At 40.9% G+C, this 24044-nt stretch overlaps 1 protein-coding gene across 1 annotated transcript in view; it reads left to right on the top strand.

Annotated features, from left to right (window-relative positions):
* The window catches only part of LOC138669955 (angiopoietin-2-like), a 186464-nt gene extending 162809 nt beyond the window's left edge, over window positions 1-23655 (top strand). Inside the window, exons 6-9 of the mRNA XM_069756859.1 lie at window positions 3275-3376; window positions 8915-9081; window positions 21695-21825; window positions 22250-23655. Of these exons, the coding sequence (XP_069612960.1) occupies window positions 3275-3376; window positions 8915-9081; window positions 21695-21825; window positions 22250-22410 (561 nt within the window). The 3' untranslated portion in view covers window positions 22411-23655. The remainder of the gene's footprint in view (window positions 1-3274; window positions 3377-8914; window positions 9082-21694; window positions 21826-22249) is intronic.
* The last annotated feature ends 389 nt before the right edge of the window (window positions 23656-24044 follow it).

Below are 24044 nucleotides of genomic sequence, written 5' to 3' on the forward strand. Positions count from 1 at the left end.
ACCCTTCCACTTGACCAGGTACTGGAGTTTCCGTCTCGAAACACGAGAATCCAAAATCTTCTCCACCACACACTCCAACTCCCCCTCAACTAACACCGGGGCAGGAGAATCAACAGATGGAACCACAGGCGCCACGTATCTCCGCAATAACGACCTATGGAACACATTATGGATGGCAAAAGAAGCAGGAAAGGCCAAACGAAATGACACAGAATTGATAACCTCAGAAATCTTATACGGACCAATGAAACGAGGCTTAAACTTAGGAGAGGAAACCTTCATAGGAACATAACGAGACGACAACCAAACCAAATCCCCAACACGAAGTCGGGGACCCACACAGCGCCGGCGGTTAGCGAAACGTTGAGCCTTCTCCTGGGACAATGTCAAATTGTCCACCACATGAGTCCAAATCTGCTGCAACCTATCCACCACAGTATCTACACCAGGACAGTCTGAAGACTCAACCTGCCCTGAAGAGAAACGAGGATGGAAACCAGAATTGCAGAAAAACGGCGAAACCCGCCGCAAATCAGGGGAGATGGCAGACAAAATTACCCCCTCTTTGAGAATACCCGCCGGCTCAGGAACACCCGGAGAGTCAGGCACAAAACTCCTTGACAGGGCATCAGCCTTCACATTCTTAGAGCCCGGAAGGTACGAAACCACAAAATCAAAACAGGAGAAAAATAACGACCATCGAGCCTGTCTCGGATTCAACCGTTTGGCAGACTCAAGATAAGTCAAATTCTTGTGATCTGTCAAGACCACCACGCGATGCTTGGCTCCTTCCAGCCAATTACGCCACTCCTCGAATGCCCACTTCATGGCCAACAATTCACGATTACCAACATCATAGTTACGCTCAGCAGGCGAAAACTTTCTAGAAAAGAAAGCACATGGCTTCATCACCGAGCCATCAGAACTTCTTTGCGACAAAACAGCCCCTGCTCCAATCTCAGAAGCATCAACCTCAACCTGAAACGGAAGCGAAACATCTGGCTGGCACAACACAGGGGCAGAAGAAAAACGACGCTTCAACTCCTGAAAAGCCTCTACAGCCGCAGAAGACCAATTGACCACATCAGCACCCTTCTTGGTCAAATCAGTCAACGGTTTAGCAACAGTAGAAAAATTAGCGATGAAGCGCCGATAAAAATTAGCAAAGCCCAGGAACTTTTGCAGGCTCTTCACGGATGTCGGCTGAGTCCAATCGTAAATGGCCTGGACTTTAACAGGGTCCATCTCGATAGTAGAAGGGGAAAAAATGAACCCCAAAAATGAAACCTTCTGAACTCCAAAGAGGCACTTTGACCCCTTCACAAACAAGGAATTTGCACGAAGGACCTGGAACACCATTCTGACCTGCTTCACATGAGACTCCCAATCATCCGAAAAGACCAAAATATCATCCAAATACACAATCAGGAATTTATCCAGGTACTCTCGGAAGATGTCATGCATAAAGGACTGAAATACTGATGGAGCATTGGAAAGCCCGAATGGCATAACCAGGTACTCAAAATGGCCCTCGGGCGTATTAAATGCTGTTTTCCATTCATCGCCTTGTTTAATACGCACAAGATTATACGCCCCTCGAAGATCTATCTTGGTGAACCAACTAGCCCCTTTAATACGAGCAAACAAATCAGACAGCAGCGGCAAAGGATACTGAAATTTGACTGTAATTTTATTAAGAAGGCGGTAATCAATACAAGGTCTCAAAGAACCATCCTTCTTGGCCACAAAAAAGAACCCTGCTCCTAACGGTGATGACGACGGGCGAATATATGGCCTTTCTCCAAGGATTCCTTTATATAACTCCGCATAGCGGCGTGTTCTGGCACAGATAAATTGAACAATCGGCCCTTAGGAAACTTACTACCAGGAATCAAATTAATTGCACAATCGCAATCCCTATGAGGAGGTAGGGCACTGGCTTTGGGCTCATCAAATACATCCCGATAATCCGACAAAAACTCTGGAACTTCAGAAGGAGTGGAAGACGAAATAGACAAAAATGGAACATCACCATGTACCCCCTGGCAACCCCAGCTGGACACAGACATAGATTTCCAGTCCAATACTGGCTTATGAACCTGTAGCCATGGCAACCCCAAAACGACCACATCATGCAGATTATGCAACACCACGAATCTTATTGCAGATTGTTTGAATTTGCATGCCACCATGGATTTCCGGAAATTTGACTTCAATGTGATCTTCTGTAGATTGATCTGCTCATATTCACATGTGATGACTGCAGAGTGAGAACACGTTGAGCCAGGCTGCAGCATTGACCTTCTCTTAGGGCGGTTGCTTTTTTACTTCTATGATGCAGACTTGTTTTGAATGCCCATCATCATAGAGGAGAAAAAGCAATTACCCACAGAGAAGTTCTGTGGTATATGCCTAGTTGGTTGAATGGAAAATATCCATAATGGGTGCTCTTATTACCAGGGAATATAACGTTGGAACCTAATTGCACATACAAAAAACAAATACAACTAAAGTTGCCCAGTTCCTGCTATACATACTCTTTTTCTCTTCATGTATTGGTCAACCATGCTGAAACCCCATCTGTTAGGGGTCTTCATTCTATGATCATATTTTTTTACGTCAATGGGAATCTATTGCATCTATGTGTAGGTATCCACCATAAAATGTATTGCCCATATTATCTTCTGACTAGCATCATATTATCTACTAAATCAACAGTAATGCTACAGTTTCTCCTCTAATAACAGGTCACTTCTCTTTGTTATTCTGCTTTTCTTCTTGGAGAGTGATGATACTTCGGGGGGTGTAGTAAAAGAATCTGAAACTTTTTTCATTAGTTAATATACTGATTTATTTTATTCCTATAGTACACAGGCAAGTACGGTAGTTTCTATAGAATATATCTTTAGCAGGTAATACCAAGATAAAAAGTAGACTCAACAAGTTAACCTAAATAAAAACACTGATCCAACTTACCGTAGTTAAAGAAAAACAAAGGCTAACAGTAAAATCCAAAATGCATTGTTCTGTTTATTGACATTCCTGCTCCCCATCTAAGGAAATTTCTTTTACCATCATGTTAGTTGTTTTTGGACCTCTGTGCAGTGTATCAATGTTCAGCATTTCATCCGTGATGAAACCCCTGGTCATTAAAGAAATGTATTGGTTCCAAAACATGCACTCATTAAGAGGCCACCCATAACACTTGCTGAGCGGTGAAACATGTTATTACAGTAAGGGATACACTACGTTGTTGTATTGTTTTCTCATGTAGGTATTTTGTGATATGGATACTACTGGAGGAGGATGGACTGTCATTCAGCATCGCGGAGACGGATCAGTGGATTTTCATCGGAATTGGAAAGAATACAAAGAAGTAAGGAGAGAACATTAAACCTGTTTTAATCTTTTCTCGGAGTAGATATGATATCTTTTCTGTAGCTTTCTCATTGTTTGCACAACTATATAAATTATAAACTAAATCATCAAAATTGCAATGATAATTGCAATTTACAATATTTTGTGAAATTATTTTATCCGTCATTAAAGGTTTCAGAAAATATTATAATCAATCAGTTGTTTTATGCACAGAAATGATGTATAATGGGTGATTTTACAAGACACGATGCAGACGACAGGGCTAAAAGAACCAGAGAATTTCTTGTCACAGTCCCTTTGGAGAAGGCAGAGACGGTTTATTGCTGTCCGTGCCTTCTTGATATCTGTATAGATAAATAATAAAGTAATAAAGTGTAATGCAGTAAAGGGCTGATAGCACTTTCTCTTCCATGCACAGTGGTCATGTAATCGGTGTGTATAGGGAGAGATCAGGAGCTGCCGGGTCATAGAAGTCGTAAACAGATCTATACAGCCAGGATCAATATTTCAATGTTTAAATGCCCACACACACACACACGCACGCACACACGCACGCATGCACGCACACACGCACACACACACACACCGAACTATGTCTCAGGGGCTCAACCTATTGAATACGGCAGACTCATAACTATTTGTTATTGGGTAGGTGGTGTCAGCCATATATCACAATATTTTTTGTACTCTGTCAGCCTATAGTACAGTAGACCTGTCACCGCAATATGTTGCCATCATATCATGGTAACAGATCTGCTTTGAATCACACAATTGTTAGAGGAACCCCTACTATGATAAAGGATCTTTAGGCATCGAGCATGCACTAAGAAAATATTTTTTTTATTCTTTGCAAGCCTTTTAGTGTAACATCTGTGGTTATTATCATAAGATGTACATATCACTACAGTGATGTTTGCTTAATATTCACCTTAAAATAGAAATCATTTACGATGTACGCTGCCGACAGCTGGATCTGTAGTACATTAGTGAACAGAGTTGCACATACCACTTTCCCATATTTGCAATAAATAGGGTCACCAGAGATTAACGGGTTCATCGAGCACATAGTAATGTGTCTGCACATAGCTATGTTGTTTTCATTTCCATGGACACTAAGACATTTTTTTACATTTGCCCATTAATTTCCACTAGCAAAATATTCAACTTTGGCAAGTTTTGAGCAGTTTAAACATTTCCGACAAAACCAAGCTGTGTCCAAATTTCTTTAGCGTTGCACACATGTCAGAATTAATGATAGGAAGCAGAATGCAGAACAAGCACATATTACAGTCTGGTGACTAATATCTGTATAATCCTAGACTTGGAGATTTGAGTTATTTAAACACTTTATTTGTGCAATTTTTACCGAAATGTGAAAATCTAATAGAGGAGCTATAATAAAATGGCTAAGTGATTATTATTTATTATTATTGCTCCATTTATTCCATTTATGGAAAAGGAGGAGAGAGGACCCTGCCCACGAGGGCTCACAATCTACAAGGGATGGGTGAGGATACAGTAGGTGAGGGTAGAGCTGGTCGTGCAGTGGTTTGCTGGATTGGTGGTTACTGCAGGTTGTAGGCTTGTTGGAAGAGGTGCGTCCTCAGGTTCCTTTTGAAGGTTGCAAAGGTAGGCGAGAGCCTGATATGTTCGAGAGTTCCAGATTATGGGGGATGCATTATAATAAAAAAATGATGCTTTAATTTCTCTGTTTGTCTGAAAAGAGATTTAAAAGGAATCTGTCACGAAGTTTGTGCTACTCCGTCTGAGAGCAGCATGATGTAGTCACAGAGACCCTGATTCCAGCAACGTATTACTTATTATACTGCTTGCTGCAGTTTGTGTTAAACATTAATTATTAATTGAATTATTCTTATTCTGTACTGAGCACATTGCTTCTTGCTGACATTACAAAAAGCTATTTCTGTATATATATATATATATATATATATATATATATATATATATATATAGCTCAGAGTATAAGTCAACACCATATAACCATATATAAAGGGAACACGTGGTCTGTGGGACATATAAATAACGTCTTTAGGAGGGTGGGGGGTTTTGTCACATAGGAGCTGCCACCTCCGGCCTTCACCATCATTCTCCATGGACATCAGACAAGTCACACAAGGAAGGAACAGCTGATAGCCATGATGACTTCAGACTTCACACAGACAGACGGCTTTTACCATTCAGAACTTTGGGAAAGATGAGTAACAAGCGCTGATATTTACAAATGGACAATCTGTTCGTAACTATTTCATTTATTTTTATGTTTTGCTGAATGTGGGTTTTCTGTGGACAATTCAATAAACCACTACATTTTTTATGAGAATATCATGACATTTTTTCTTTAAGAGTAATGCACCTGGTGAATAGACTTGATTAAATAAATGTGCAAAATAAGCATATTTAACAGTTTGGCTAAAATCACTAATTTCTCTGCTGCAGATCTACCAGTTTGCTGAACTCTGTATAACCCCGCACACAATACTGATTAACAGCTCTCTGTACACTGTGCATAGGCAGAAAGCTAAAAATCAGTGTTGGAGACTGGGTTATACAAAGCTCACAAATATGGAGGACTACATTGCAGCAGATAAATTAGTTCTCTAATGATGATTTCCGACTGATAAAACAATGATTTATTCACAACTATAGCAAGCAGTCCAGTAAGTGACACATCACTGGAATTAAGGTCTCTATTAGTGAACACCTTGTCCAAGTATGCTCAGGTGCTAATAGAACATCATTGGCTTGCTCTAATACTATGTTACAGTTGCCGTGACTGCATATCTTTTCGACAGCAGTAACGCATGCAGGGGTTGATAAAAAACAGGCAATCCCTGCTGGTATTGAGGCTGTCGAACAGCCTTGAGACATGCAGCCAATGCGACAGTATGTTGGCCCCACACCACTCCACACTGTATAATGGCCCCCACACAGCCCTCCACACAGTATTATGGACCCCACACAAACCTTCACACTGTATAATTGCTTGCATACAGTATAATATAAAGCATCCCATAGTCATCGATACAGTATAATGCACCCCATAGTCCGTACAGTATAATGCACTCCCCATAGTCCTTCATATAGCATAGCACACCTCATAGCCCTCCGTATAGTACAGTGTACACTCGAAAATCCTCCATGCAGTATAATGCACTCCCCATAGTCCTCCACATAGTATAATGCACCCCATAGTCCATAAGGTGTCATGCACCCCATAGTTATCTGCATAGTATAATGCACACCATAGTCCTCTGTATAGTTTAATGCACCCCATAGTCCCTACAGCATCACATATATATATATCCGTGTATTGTGTTGACATCAGATTACTATAGATGTGGCATGGAACTGGTATGGACCGGAGATGTCCAGTCTACCTTAAGGCAATTATAATAACAATCTTTATTTTTATATAGCGCTAACATATTCCGCAGCTCTTTACAGTTTTGCACACATTATCATTGCTGTCCCTGAGGGGCTCACAATCTAAATTCCCTATCAGTATGTCTTTGGAATGTGGGAGGAAACCGGAGAACCCGGAGGAAACCCACGCAATTACAGTATCTTCATCTTCACATATTAGCATCTCTTTGCTAGCAAGAAAAAGACACAGAGAAAGTATGGCCTTCATGGGACCGTTGGCTCATGGCTAGTTTAGTCTACACATTCTGTCATGTATCTAGTGATATCGGATTTTTTTATGTAATACATAACATAATCCATGACATGATCTAATTTTGGAGATAATGACTGCTGTCACCCCTATCATTCTGAATGCTGTCCTGCTGCCGTGATCTGGATATACCTTATGCCATGTATTGGCTAGCTATCACCAGGCTACAGCAGCGGAGCTACCTAATGCGCAGGCTCAAAGAGACATGTTCTATTAACATTCTAAGGTCTCCTTCACATGTCCTGATGATTCCTGTACAGGAAAAAAACAGTACTGGTGAGATCCATAGTCCATGTCCATGTGTACTTGTGTGACATCCGTGTATCTGTGTTTGCTTGCTGTTCGTGTGTCCATGTGTCAGTGTGTCCGCGTGTTACATCCGTGAGCTGTGTGTGTGCCGTCCGTGTGACATGAACCTGCGCCTGGGAAAAGCAGTATAGTTCTCACTGATTTCAGGAATCGGCTCCTGAAGGCAGCTCTCATCATTGTCTGGGAAGAAGGTGTAAAGGTGAGTATAACTTTGTTTTGTTTTTTTAAATAAATGTGAAAATCAGAGTGTTTTGTTTTATTTCAAATAAAGGACTTTATTCTTGCTGTGTGTTTATATCCAAACTTACTTATAGATGCCTCACCATTACTAGCCTTAGGGCTTGATGTCACCTTACAATACAAAGGTGACCTCAACCCCAACCCTATTACCCTACTTGCCACTGCCACAGGGCAAATGAGAAGAGCGAAGTTAAGCACCAGATTTGGCGCAGGCTGCGCCATTTCTGGGGTTGATGTAGTCTCACATTGGTAGCCTGAGTGGGGACAATAGCTCTGACCCCTTCCCAGGCTATTAATATCAACCCACAGCTGTCTGTTTAACCTTTGCTGGTTTGAATTTATAGGGGGACTCAAACTCAATTTTTTTCTGGGGTTCCCCATAAATTCCCCAGGAAAGGCTAAACAAACAGCTGTGAGCTGTTATTAATAGCTTGAGAACCTTATGGGATATTGCCCCTTTTCCCAGATTATTAACATCGGCCCCCAGGAATGGGCTTTCCCTCTGCTGGTTATGAAAATTGCATGGGAGCCCATTCCATTTTTTTTATTAATTCTTTATTTTACACAGCAGGAGACAATGATGAGAGTTGCCTTCAGCAGACGGCCGGCACATGGGAACATCACGAACTGCACTGCTTCTTCCCAGGCGCCAGTATGTGTCATGCTGATGACATATGGATGTCATCTGTGTGTCATCAGTGTGCAATACGTATTTTGTCCGTGTTGCGCAAAATAACCTGACATTTGCGCACCACCATTGAATACAATGGGTGTACGTATATCCGTATTTTCAGAAGCATAATACACCCCATAGTTCACACAACATAATGCACCCCATAGTCCATACAGCATAATGCATCCCATGGCACATACAGCTTGATGCACCCCATAGCCCATACAGCATAAAATCAGGTTTCAGAAGAATAATTTTTTTATATTTTTGGCATCATATTCGTATGCAACCTTATTTTTTCAGGGGCATCATTTTGGGGTAAATCTACTGTACCTCATAAATAAGCTTTTATTAACGCATTATGAGGAGGAATATAGACAAAATACCAATTGTACTAGAGTATTTTTGTGTTTCAAATTTTATGCTACTCAGTGTTACGCCAGTACAGTATTCTGTACATCAGTACAGTAATGGTGAAACCAAATTTACTCTATATGGTTTAATTTATCGGTTATTTTATTTATACAATAAATATACTTTTTGAACTACGGTATCTAATTTTTTTTGTGTCACCATATTTTGAGAGCCATAAGTTTTACAATTTTTTATTTTTTTTCCAGGGTTTTGGGTCACCCACTGGTGAATACTGGTTGGGTAATGAATTTATTCATCAATTAACATCTCAATGTTCATATACGCTGAGGATTCAACTACAGGATTGGGATGGGAATGAAGCTTACTCCTTATATGATGTCTTCTCTTTGGATAGTGAGGGAAATAATTACAGGTGAGTCATTAATATCATATGTCGGTGCAGGCAGGATTTATTGTAAAATCTGGTTGGATCATTGTAATCAGTATAACCCCGCTGACCTGACACTGTAGGTTGCTGTGCACAATCCTGCTGACAGGTTCCATTTAAGCTCACAAGTAAGGCTCTCTCTTCTCTGCTTTGCATTGTTGCATTATGTGTTGCTCTGTAACATCTGATATTGTTCTCCTATACCCTCTGATTTATAACATTGTATCTATGTAAATTAAACAGCTAAGTAATATAATTCTTTCTGCTATTGAGACCTCATACTACACGGTTATGTAGTCTTTCAGGGAATATATTGCATATGTGTTGCATTTTTCTAGTGGGTATTCATCCGCTAACAGCATATATATGACATTTAGATAAAATATGCAATATGAGTAAATACATTGCATTAAAAAAAAGTATGTTTTAAAGGGATTTTCTGATTTGAAAAAAGGGTTTCTTGACATTTTAAGAGCCAGATCAATGGTAGTCTGGCATATATAGCATGATGTCAAAAAGGAAGATGTGTCAGCTGACAGGTTCCCTTTAGATAAGGTAGAGACATAAGAGTTAATAACAAGGAGGGGGTGGCCTCATCTCATGGCATAACAGGACATGTTTGTGTATGGATTGGAAATGGGCTTGTTTTGAGGGGTTTTTTTCTTCTTGTGTGAAGCAAACAATACTGTAGAAAAACAAATGGAAACGTCCCACTATTTGGATTGGCTCAGCACATCTGTACAGGGCAGGATCTGCCTTTGACAGACTTTGTAGACAGTACTGAAGGCTTTGATGCTGCAGGCGCAGAGGAAGAAAACCTGCAAAGGTCCTCCAGCCCAAATATTATCACAGGAGGGAGAGAGCTAAAACCAATCAGTTGCTATCAGACCATGTTATAATATGTTAGTCTGAATCTGAGCCACAGACCGTTATTTTGCTTTTTCATAAATTATCCCTATGAATATAACCACTGGCTACAGAGATCCATACACCAATCTCCATTTTCCCTGTGCCACAAGGTCATACCAGATAGGAAGCTGGATAGGAAAGCTATTTCGGGTAAGGCCGACGTCACACTAGCGTATTGTATCCGATGCGAGATCATCGGATGCGATATGCTAATGACCCTCGGCTCCTGCTCGCAGCAGAGCAGGAGCCGAGTGTCATGCGTCTGTGCTCCGAGCCTCTCGCACAGGGAGGATCGGAGCAGAGCTGCGGAGGAGGCGGAGAAATGACTTTCTCCATTTCCTCCATTGCTGGGGTCTGCTTATAGCGCACATCACTCGGATTATATCCGAGTGGTGTGCGCTGTCTCACTCGCACCCATAGGCTTATATGGGTGCGAGTGAGCCGAGAGTTTTCCTCGGTCCGAGACAATCGCAGATTGTCTCGGACCGAGGAAAACGGCCGACAAAAAGTCAGCTGCTGGGAGCTGCCCCATATGGTAACATTGGTCCGAGTACAATGCGATTTTTTATCGCATTGCACTCGGCCGTTTATAACGCCAGTGTGACGCCGGCCTAAGGCTGCCGTCACACTAGCAGTATTTGGTCAGTATTTTACATCAGTATTTCTCAGCCATAACCAGGAGTGGGTGATAAATACAGAAGTGGTGCATATGTTTCTATTATACTTTTCCTCTCATTGTTCCACTCCTGGTTTTGGCTTACAAATACTGATGTAAAATACTGACCAAATACTGCTAGTGTGATGGCAGCCTCATACTGCACTTTCTGCACGGATGCTGATAAAAATATCTCTTTGAAGATTGACATGAGGTGCAGATCATAAAATCTGCAGCGTGTCGATTATTTGCAATTAATTTATCTTGTATCGCTACCTTTTCAATGCTATGGTTGAAACATGTGGCAAGTCTGCAGCAAATTCCTGAAAAATATGCTGCAGATTTTCCTGTAGATAAGCTGCAGAAAAATACGCAGCACGTAACTGTAGCCTGCAAGTGAAGTCACATGTTGCAGATTTCTCTGTGAGGGCTCCTTTTCACTTGCGTGAAATACGGCCGAGTCTCGCAGGTTAAAACCCAGCTCTGCTGCCGGCACTCCAGAGCGGAGCGTGCGGCCGCACAGCAATACATGGAGCTGCACGCTCCGCTCTGGAGTGGCGGTGGTAGAGCCAGGATTTAAGCTGCGAGACTCATACGTATTTCACGCAAGTGAAAAGGAGCCCTAAAAATGTGTCTATGTCCAAATGCAGCATTATTGCAGTGTTTTTTTCGGCAGACAAAAGCTGCTCTCTTGGTTTCAGGATTACATGTGTTCTTTCTCTATAGTACATGTTTAATAAAGGGGTGACTGAGTGGTATCCAGGTAGGGACTAACGCTTATGTAAGTGAAATGATATAGGGGGATATGGGTAGCAATGCTCATTAAGGCACTGGGCACTTTATTTAATGCTAGCTGAAGAGCCCGGCGTTGCCTGGGCATAGTAAATATCTGTGGTTAGTTATAGCACCTCACTTCTCTTATTTTCCCATCACGCCTCTCATTTTCCCCCTCACATCTCTCATTTTCTCCCTTACACCTCTCATTTTCCCCCTCACTCCTCTTATTTCCCCCCTCACTCCTCTCATTCCCCCCAACACTTGTCATTTCGACCTCACATCTGTCATTTTCCGATCACTCTACTATTTTCCCTCACTTCTCTCATTTTGCACTCACACCTTTTCATTTTCACCTCACACCCCTCATTTTCACCTCAAACCTCTCATTTTCCCCTCATTATATACATGTTTGTCATCTCCCTTATATATAGTAAACACCTGTATGTCATCTCCTGTATATAGTATATACCTGTATGTCATCTCCCCTGTAAATAGTATATACCTGCTGTATGTCATCTCCTCCTGTATATTGTATATACCTATGTGTCATCTCCTCCTGTATATAGTATATACCTGTATGTCATCTCTTCTGTATATGCTATATACCTGTATGTCATCTCCTCCTATATATAGTATATACCTGTATGTCATCTCTTGTATATAGTATATACCTGTGTGTCATCTCCCCTGTATATAGTATATACAGTGGGGCAAAAAAGTATTTAGTCAGTCAGCAATAGTGCAAGTTCCACCACTTAAAAAGATGAGAGGCGTCTGTAATTTACATCATAGGTAGACTTCAACAATGGGAGATAAACTGAGAAAAAAAATCCAGAAAATCACATTGTCTGTTTTTTTATCATTTTATTTGCATATTATGGTGGAAAATAAGTATTTGGTCAGAAACAAAATTTCATCTCAATACTTTGTAACATATTCTTTGTTGGCAATGACAGAGGTCAAACGTTTTCTGTAAGTCTTCACAAGGTTGCCACACACTGTTGTTGGTATGTTGGCCCATTCCTCCATGCAGATCTCCTCTAGAGCAGTGATGTTTTTGGCTTTTCACTTGGCAACACGGACTTTCAACTCCCTCCAAAAGTTTTCTATAGGGTTGAAATCTGGAGACTGGCTAGGCCACTCCAGGACCTTGAAATGCTTCTTACGAAGCCACTCCTTCGTTGCCCTGGCGGTCTGCTTTGGATCATTGTCATGTTGAAAGACCCAGCCACGTTTCATCTTCAATGCCCTTGCTGATGGAAGGAGGTTTGCACTCAAAATCTCACGATACATGGCCCCATTCATTCTTTCATGTAGCCGGATCAGTCATCCTGGCCCCTTTGCAGAGAAGCAGCCCCAAAGCATGATGTTTCCACCACCATGCTTTACAGTAGGTATGGTGTTTGATGGATGCAACTCAGTATTCTTTTTCCTCCAAACACGACAAGTTGTGTTTCTACCAAACAGTTCCAGTTTGGTTTCATCAGACCATAGGACATTCTCCCAAAACTCCTCTGGATCATCCAAATGCTCTCTAGCAAACTTCAGACGGGCCCGGACATGTACTGGCTTAAGCAGTGGGACACGTCTGGCACTGCAGGATCTGAGTCCATGGTGGCATAGTGTGTTACTTATGGTAGGCCTTGTTACATTGGTCCCAGCTCTCTGCAGTTCATTCACTAGGTCCCCCCGCGTGGTTCTGGGATTTTTGCTCACCGTTCTTGTGATCATTCTGACCCCACGGGGTGGGATTTTGCGTGGAGCCCCAGATCGAGGGAGATTATCAGTGGTCTTGTATGTCTTCCATTTTCTAATTATTGCTCCCACTGTTTATTTGTTCACTCCAAGCTGGTTGGCTATTGCAGATTCAGTCTTCCCAGCCTGGTGCAGGGCTACAATTTTGTTTCTGGTGTCCTTTGACAGCTCTTTGGTCTTCACCATAGTGGAGTTTGGAGTCAGACTGTTTGAGGGTGTGCACAGGTGTCTTTTTATACTGATAACAAGTTTAAACAGGTGCTATTACTACAGGTAATGAGTGGAGGAAAGAGGAGACTCTTAAAGAAGAAGTTACAGGTCTGTGAGAGCCAGAAATCTTGATTGTTTGTTTCTGACCAAATACTTATTTTCCACCATAATATGCAAAAAAAATGATAAAAAAACAGACAATGTGATTTTCTGGATTTTTTTTTCTCAGTTTGTCTCCCATAGTTGAGGTCTACCTATGATGTAAATTACAGACGCCTCTCATCTTTTTAAGTGGTGGAACTTGCACTATTGCTGACTGACTAAATACTTTTTTGCCCCACTGTATGTGTGTGTCATCTCCTCCTTTATATAGTATATACCTGTATGTCATCTCCTCCTGTATATAGTATATACCTGTGTCATCTCCCCTGTATATAGTATATATGTGTGTGTCATCTCCCTTGTATATAGTATATACCTGTGTGTCACCTCCTCCTGTATATAGTATATATCTGTGTGTCATCTCCTCCTGTATTAGACCTTGTTCACACATTATTTGCTCAGTATTTTTACCTCAGTATTTGTAAGCTAAATTGGCAGCCTGATAAATCCCCAGCCAACAGGAAGCCCTCACCCCCGGCAGTATATATTAGCTCACACATACACATAATAGACAGGTCATGTGACTAACAGCTGCCGTATTTCCTATATGGTACAGTTGTTGCTCTTGTAGTTTGTCTGCTTATTAATCAGATTTTTATTTTTGAAGGATAATACCAGACTTGTGTGTGTTTTAGGGCGAGTTTCATGTATCAAGTTGTGTGTGTTGAGTTGCGTGTGGCGACATGCATGTAGTGAGTTTTGTGAGATGAATTTTGTGTGGCGACATGCGTGTAGCAACTTTTTGTGTCGAGTTGCATGTGACAGGTTAGTGTAGCAAGTTGTGTGCAGCAAGTTTTGGGCATGGCGAGTTTTGCGCGTGGCGAGTTTTATGTGTGGTGCGTTTTGAGTATGTGCAAGTTTTGTGTTAGGCAACTTTTGCACGTGGCGTGTTTTGCGCGTGGTGAGTTTTGAGTGGCGACTTTTGTATTTCGACTTTTATGTGGCGAGGTTGGTGTATGGGTGGTGAAATGTGTGCTGAGGGTGGTATATGTGTTCAAGCACGTGGTAGTGTGTGGCGCATTTTGTGTGTGTGTGTGTGTTCATATCCCCATGTGTGGTGAGTATCCCATGTTGGGGCCCAACCTTAGCAACTGTACGGTATATACTCTTTGGCGCCATTGCTCTCATTCTTTAAGTCCCCCTTGTTCACATCTAGCAGCTGTCAATTTGCCTCCAACACTTTTCCTTTCACTTTTTCCCCATTATGTAGATAGGGGCAAAAATTTTTGGTGAATTGGAATGCGCGGGGTTAAAATTTTGCCTCACAACATAGCCTATGATGCTCTCGTGGTCCAGACGTGTGACTGTACAAAATTTTGTGGCTGTAGCTGTGACGGTGCAGATGCCAATCCCAGACATGCACACGCACACACACACATTCAGCTTTATATATTAGATTTTGCTATTAGCATCTACATGAATTTGCTCCTATGATAATAATTTATTTAGTACTATGCACTTTGAGTATTATTTAAAGAGCAATTTTGTATATAGCAGTGCTACAGGAAGCAATTGATATTCCATTCCCTATAGTCCTTGTTTATCTGGTCTACCCTCAGAAATCTTTGTGAAATTTCCTTGACTTGTTTTATTTAATATTTATGTCAAATAAATAGTTGTTTTAAATAGTATATTAATTTGCCTATGCCTTTTTCCCCCTGCATCATGCATGTTGGATATGAGAAATAAGAATTGACATGGTACTGATTTCTTTAAAACCCTGCTGTTCTGTTGGTCAAAAATGACCGACTTTGAACTTCAATATTCTTTAAAATATTCAAGATGCGGATCTGAAACCCGTGGCCGACCGACCCATCCTCATTTAAGTCAATCAACCACAAGTTTCAGAACCGCATCTTGAACACCCCAAAAAATACCAAAGTTCAAAATAGGTCTCCCCAGACCGAACAGAACAGCAGGGTTTTAAAGGCTGCAGTTTTAATATTCCTTAAGGAAAAAACAAGCATATTCATGACACTTTTGAAATCTCATAGTTTTTGCATCTACTGTAAAAAGCTTTTAATTTGCATAAAATAATGCTCAATAAAACTCTGCAAAAAAGCAATGTGTGAACATAGCCTTTCTGGGGGTGGGTAGAGGGTGTGGCCGCACAGGCCCCGTGCTTTGAAGGGCCCATCCAGAGCTTTGCTACTTTAAACTGTATCAGCAGGCACTGAGCACTGATACAGTTAAACTCTCCAGCAGAGCAGGGACATACTGTACGATCTCTCTGCACTGCCTCTATGGGGCCAATAAGCCAGGGGGCCCAGTGCCAGCACCAGGCCCCCTGCTCGTCATCCCAACTTCAACTGTGTCAGCATCCTGATGCCACTAGAGTTGAAAGCAATGATGAAGGAGGGACCGTCAGCAGACACTTCCTCCTGCATCATTTTTCTTTGCGTCTAACGTCTTAGCAAAGCAGGTGCAATGATGTCACTGCATGGCACCCATTACGCTAACATTCAGAGCACTCACTGCAGATACGGGAGAATGGGAGGAACGAGGAGGAGAACATTGTGGTGCCAAGAATACTGTATAGAGGACTATGGGGTGCATTATACTGTGCAGAGGACTATGTGATGTATTGTACTTTACAGAGGACTCTGGGATGCATTGTATTATACAGAGGACTATAGGGTGTATTATGCTGTATGGACTTTGGTGTCCATTATACTACACAGAGTACTATTGGGTGCATTATGCTGTGTGGACCATGGGGTGCATTATACTATACAAAGGACTATGGGGTGCATTATACTGTATAGACTATGTGGTGTATTATACTATACAGAAGACTATGGGGTGTATTATGCTGTATGGAATATGGGGTGCATTATACTGTATAGACTATGAGGTGCATTATACTATACAGATGAAGATGGGGTGCATTATACTGTATAGACTATGGGGTGCATTATACTATACAGAGGTCTATGGGGCACATTATACTGTATGGACTATGGGAAGCATTATGTTATGCAGAGGACTATGGGGTGCATTATACTGTATGGGTTATGGAGTGCATTACGCTGTATGGACTATGGGGTGCATTCTACTGTAGGGATTATGGGGTGCATTATACTTTGCAGAGTACTATGGGGTGCATTATAGTAAACAGACGACCATGGAGTGCATTATGCTGTATGGACTATGGGCTGCATTATGCTGTATGGATTATGGGGTGCATTATGCTGTATGAACTATGGGGTGCATTACACCTGATGGACTATGGGGTTCATTATGCTGTACAGACTATGGAGTGCATTACACTATATGGGCTATGGAGAGCATTATACTGTATGAACTATGGGGTGCATAATGCTGTATGGACTAGGGGATACATTCTGCTGTTGGGACTATGTTGTTCATTATACTATACAGAGGACTATGGGGCACATTATATTGAATGGACTATGGGAAGCATTATCTTATACAGAGGACTATGGGGTGCATTATACTGTATGGGTTATGGAGTGCATTACGCTGTATGGACTATGGGGTGCATTCTACTGTAGGGATTATAGGGTGCATTATACTATACAGAGGACAATGGGGTTCCTTATGCTGTATGGACTATGGGGTGAATTATACTATACAGAGGACTAAGGGGTACATTATACTGTATGGACTATGGGAAGCATTATGTTGTACAGAGGACGATGAAGTGCATTATACTGTATCGGTTATGGAGTGCATTACGCTGTATGGACTAAGGGATGCATTCCTCTGTAGGGACTATAGGGTGCATTATACTATGCAGAGGACTATGGAGTGCATTATACTATACAGAGGACTATGGGTGCATTATGCTGTATGAACTATGGGGTGTATTACACCTTACGGACTATGGGGTTCATTATGCTGTATGGACTATGGGGTGCATTATACTGTATGGGATATGGAATGCATTATACTGTATGAACTATGGGGTGCATTATGCTGTAGGGATTATGGGGTGCTTTATACTATACAGAGGACTATGGGGTGCATTATGCTGTATAGACTATGGGGTGTATTATACTATACAGAGGACTAGTGAGTGTATTATGCTGTATGGAATATGGGGTGCATTATACTGTGCAGACTATTAGGTGCATTATACTCTACAGAGGAATATGGGGAAGATTACACTGTATAAACTATGGGAAGCATTATGTTGTACAGAAGACTATGGGGTGCATTATGCTGTATGGACTATGGAGTGCATTCTGCTGTAGGGACTATGGGGTAAATTATACTATACAGATGACTATGGGGTGCATTATGCTGTATAGACTATGGTGTGCATGATACTATACAGAGTACTATGAGGTTTATTATACTATACAGAGGACTATGGGGTGCATTATACTGTATGGGCTATGTAGTGCATTACACTGTATGGACTATGGGGTGCATTCTGCTGTATGGACTAATGGGTGCATTATACTATAGAGAGAACTATGGGCTACATTATACTATACAGATGACCATGGGGTGCATTACACTGTATGGACTATGGAGTGCATTCTGTTGTAGGGACTATGGGTGCATTATACTATGCAGAGGACTCTGGGGTGCGTTATACTATACAGAGGACTATGGGTGCATTATGCTGTATGGACTATGGGTGTATTACACCTTACGGACTATGGGGTTCATGATGCTATATGGATTATGGGGTGCATTATACTGTACCAAGGAATATGGGGTGCACTATGCTGTATGGATGATTGTGTGCATTCTGCTGTACAAAGGACTATGGGTGCATTATACTGTACGAACTATGGGGTGCATTACGCTGTATGGAATATGGGGTGCATTCTGCTGTAGGGACTATGTGGTTCATTATGCTATACAGAGGACTATGGGGTGTATTATGCTGTATGGACTATAAGGTGCATTATGCTATACAGAGGACCATGGGGTGCATTATACTGTATGGACTATGGGGTGCATTCTGCTGTAGGGACTATGGGGTGCATTACACCTTATGGACTATGGGGTTCATTGCTGTAAGGACTATGGGTTGCATTATACTGTACAGAGGACTATGGAGTGCATTTTACTGTACTGAGAACTATGGGACGCATTATACTATACAGAGTACTATGGGGTACATTATACTATATGGAGGACTATAGGGGGTGCATTATACTATATAGAGGACTCTGGGGTGCCTGGGGTGCATTATACTATATAGACGATGGTGTTCATTATACTGTATGGACTATGGGGTGCATTATACTGTATGGACTATGGAGTGTATTTTACTGTATGGAGGACTATGGGTGCATTATACTGAATGTAAGCAATTATACAGTGTGAAGGTTTGTGTGGGGTCTATCATACTGTGTGGAGGGCTGTATGGGGTCACTGTTGGGGGATCATACTGTGTTGGGGTCACCATACTTTTCTGGGGCAGTTGAGGGGTGGGGTACAGTAGGTTTATTATTCTGTGCATGTGGAGAGTACTGTGGAGGAATTCGCTGTGGGGATATCTTACAATGTTCGTGGGCACTTTTGTTGGCATCATACTTTGAGTGCAATGAAAGTGGGATCTAGGGCTCCAGTGGAAGGTAATATACCTTCACACACACAGAGAACCACACAGTAGGTGCAGTAATAGGGTCACATACGGCAGCAGCGGTTCAGCATTGGGGTATCAGCAGGATGAAGAGTTTGTGCAGGTTGGGCACAGTGCCTGAAATGTGAAGTCATATGTGTCTTTGTTGTAATCTCTGTAGCCGAGTCCTGGCTGGAGAAGTTGAAAAATCAGAAAAAGTGAATGATTCCATCAGAAAGAACGTCAGCTGTAAGTCTCTAACTGTGACTGTACTATAATCTCTTATATGTTTTGCAGCACTCATGATCCCCACATGGCAGTAATATCACTGTTGGTCTTTGTATACAGTATAGATATTTTTTTTGTAACAGCTCTGTCATCTGCTGAAGTTCTCCTGCATCCACTATTAGGGGTCCACTCAGAAGTTTCATCTCCCCCTGAACTAAACCCCTAGTTATGCCTCTGTACTGAATTTTTCTCATAGACAAAAAATGGACCAATTTTCATCATCATTAGGAATCAGATTTCCATCAGTTTGGCCAGATGTCAGCTTTTACCATTAGCGTTTCATCAGTTTTTCTAAATTGCAACAAAAAAAACTGATGAAGGTTTCTCAAACTATCCATAATAAAGAGTCCATGAAAAATGGACAGCACACAGATGGCATATGGATGGCATTGAAGTGTTTTCCAATTTTTTCATGAACTCTGAACAAAATCCCACCAAGGACAACATCTGCGAGGAGTTTGTAGGCTTTCCCCGTGTTTGCATGGGTTTCCTCCTGTACTCTATAGGCATACGGGTAAGGAACTCAGATTATGAACCCTTATGGCGACAGTGGTGATAATAAAGCGTCTATAAGTGCAGTGATAATAATGGAGCTGTAGAATCAAGTAAAAGAAAAAATAAAATTATACATGTTTGAAAAATAAAGGCAGAACTCGTATGCAAAACACTAATGCACAAATAATCCTATAGGCTTATATACTGCCCAACTGCCGTTGTAAAATTACCGCCGATCAGCTACATGCAAGCTAATTGGCATTCATTTCATAGTTTGTTTAAACATGCAAGCAAACATGCACAGAATGATGGGTAATATGACTATTCTGTGTGCACAGAATATTATTGTTCACAGAACACATCATCTGGTTTACACAGGATTATGTGCTGCTGAGAGCGATTATATTTAATCCAGCTTAATAATTCTTTCACCCGACGAACAAGTGTTTGACTCGTTCATCAACTGATTGGCAACCTGTTTAGAAGGGCCGATGATTCAAAAAATGCGTTCTTAGGAATATTTGTTTCCACTTTTCAGTCAGCATAAATGCAGCCTTAGGGTATGTTCACTTTTGCTGCAGATTTTCTGGTGAAACTGGACGGTTTATCTTGGAACAGAAATTCAGTTGAAGAAAACTGAATTTCAGTTGCAAAAATTTCTGCAACATGTAAATTTGCATTCATATCCACAGGGCTTGCTCACACACCGCATTAATCTGACAAGCAATATAACCTTTTTTATCATATAGCGTTCGGATATGTAATGGGGCAGTGCTGATCAACTTTTTTTCCCTTACCGAATTGGCATGAGAAAAAAAATCACTGCATGCTGCAATTTGACGTGTAAATTGGATGAGATTCGTCCATTCAAGTCTACAAGTGCGTATAAATAATTGGGCTGCACTCAAACGACATTTGGGTGCAGTCCGATTTCTGTCGATTCACAGAATGGAGAAGATGGAGAAATTTTGTTCTCCTTACTCTCCTCACAGTGTGCTCCGATACTCGCATACGAGAGAACGGATCACACTATGCTGACATTCAGATCAAACTTTGATCAGAGCTTAATCAGAGCGTCATTAGCATAATGGACCTGATTCTCTTGAATGAGAGAATCTACAGTCGTGTGACCCCGGCCTAAGTGCAATTCCTATTTGCTTACTAGGTAGGAAGTAAGGTGTGGCATGAACAACCCTGGTCCAAAGATTTCTATTGCAACTCTAACGGTATGTGCACACATTGCGGATTCTCTGCGGATCCGCAGCGTTTTTTGAGGTGCAGAAACACTGCAGATCCGCAATTGATTTACAGTACAATGTAAATCAATGAGAAAAAAAGCTGTGAACACTTTGCGGAAAATCCGCTGCGGAAACGCTGCAGTTTAAAAGAAGTAGCATGTCGCTTCTTTTTTGTGAATCAGCGGCATTTTTGTACCCATTCCATTATAGAAAACCGCAGGGGTAAAAAACGCCGCAAATCCACAAGAAAACCGCAGCAAAAACGCACAAAAAACGCGACAAATTCGTAGGTGCGTTTTCTGCCAGGAGAGGCAGAATCCGCACCAGAAATTCCTAAGCCTAATCCGCAATGTGTGCACATAGCCTAAGCCTGAGTATTATAAGTAAACAGGAATATAATGTGTGTATGATGATTAGATATTTGAACTCCAAAGAAGGTAAAACTTAAGATAACATTTTACAGAAAGTAATAGTTGATATATTACTACTATCTTGTTTTAATGCCAAAATTGTTAGTTATTGGCATTTATATTCACATCTGTATTCTGCTTTTTCATTCGTTAGATTAAATGTAAAAGGATATGCTGGTACAGCAGGGAGGACAAGCAGTTTTGCGCCGACAGGAACCAACTTTAGCACCAAAGATGTAGATAATGATAACTGCAGCTGCAAGTGCGCTCAGTATGCAACCGGAGGTAAATCTGTTTATCTGAATCTGATAAAATAATTAGACGATGGCATGTTTCATTGCACAGCTTCTATATGTACAGAAAGGATCCATACACTTCTATGGGCACCGTATTACTCGGAGGTTGCATAGTGCCATAATATGGCCTTGTATAACACCCCTTAGAACCCATCTACACCATAAAACATTCTAGCTACAATTATCTAGTGTTGGTTATTAAAAACTTCTGTTATAGTTCAAGATCCAATGATATTATCACATCATTCTGACAATACAATACAATGATCAGAATAATTAACATTTTGTGTCTATATATATATATATATATATATTACTATACCCTAACTGTGCAGTATACAATTTGCAGAAAGTTATATTTTTTGTATAATTTTTATGTTACCTCTCCTAAGGAAGACTCATTTTTTTTCTAGGTTGGTGGTTTGATGCCTGTGGCCCATCCAACTTAAATGGCATTTACTACAAAAGTGGATCTAGTTCCCCTAAGTACAATAGCATCAAATGGCATTATTGGAAGGGACCTAGCCATGGTCTGAAGTCTGTCTCCATGATGATCCGTCCTACAGACTATTGAACAGGCTTTCACTTTCAGCTATAACATTTTGCTAATACTTTTATCTTTCTTTTGGAAACTGAAAAGGAACCTAGAATGGTCTGTAACAGTAATGGTCATGTATTCATGATTATACCCTTTAGACTGACCCGTGTCTCTGTATCATCAGCCAGCAATTTAAAAGAGCAGAAAGTGGAAACGTTGCCCATGGAAATGACTGGACTACACATTTTAGATTTTGCACTGTGATGAGACAAGCTTATTCTCAGTATGATGGGCCACTATGACGTTGTAAAGCACATAACGAGCTGAAATATCCCCTAATCTCCTCTCACGAGAGGGGTTGGAAATGCAAATGATGCTTCTTCAGGATGATATACCACTTTCAGTTCATAACACTTTTACATCAGTTTCCGTTGGTTGTAAGTAGAGGTAAATATCACATCAGTCCCACAGACCTTTATATCTGGTATTCAACCCACTTTATAAAATGTGTGGTCCAACGTAATATAAATATATGTAAAGTGTGCTCCTCTGAGATATTGTCTACTAGAGCATCAAGAGCCTAGAAAGTCACGTACGTCTCAATCTGCTCATACTTATGTGTGAGTGTGCTGAAATCTGGTGCTCTGGGCAATGTCAGGCCCCTTGGGTCTGCAGGAACTGGAATTCTCTCCGAGTCATACTTGATACTCTGGAAAATGGATCTTTTGGAACTTCAATGCAGACTATGAAAGATAAAATTCCGAAAGGGTCGGTATTCCTATAGATTTTGTGGATGGGAACAGATGAAGATTAATCACCGAGAAAAGAAGACAGTGTTATGGTCACATTTATCTCCTCTAAATGACCCTTTTACCTTACATTGTTGGAATCATATTCATGTGAAGTGACAACTTCATTTTGTATCCATACGTATAGCTAATACAAATATAAAACTGCATGGATCCTAAAAAGAGACTTCTTCTTAGAACAACCAACATTCAGCTTGAATTCTCGCTTTAATATTAAAACATAGCTAGCATTTCAGGTCCGACTGAAATACTTATTATGGCTGAAGAAGTCACATTTATTGTAAACTATGAATTCATGCCAGTAAAGATTAAAATGTTTGTGGATGTTTAATAGCCGACCCTAGAATCCTTTTCTTACCATTTCTTCTGTGCTCAAATATCTTGTGTTGTGTCTATTCTGTCTTCATTCCAAGTATTTTGTTGAATTATGTTTGTATTAATTATTGCGCTATAAAATAATATGCAAACGCTCAGATTTGCTGTTCAGTTGCACTCCTTATCTCACTGAAAATAGAAACAGCAAACATTACAGTCATTATTCACTATATTGGGAAAACAGGTAGTTGCAAAAACATACAGCAGAGTCCAAAAAAACTATTAGTGAACATCTTGGTCAATAAAAAGTATGCTTTTTTCTCCAGCTTTTCAAGATCCTATCAACCTAAAATGACCTAGTATGATATTACAATATAGGTTTTACCATAAAATCCATATGGAGAGCTGTGTCCTATATGACATCTGTAGTATACAGCTCTGGCAAAAATTAAGAGACCACCACATCAAAACCCTGTCATGGGCAGCCCAATCTCCAGACCTGAATCCCATTGAAGACCTCTGGAATATAATCAAGAAGATGATGGA

The sequence above is a fragment of the Ranitomeya imitator genome, chromosome 3 (genome assembly GCF_032444005.1).
Source record: "Ranitomeya imitator isolate aRanImi1 chromosome 3, aRanImi1.pri, whole genome shotgun sequence".
Taxonomy (NCBI): Eukaryota; Metazoa; Chordata; class Amphibia; order Anura; family Dendrobatidae; genus Ranitomeya; species Ranitomeya imitator.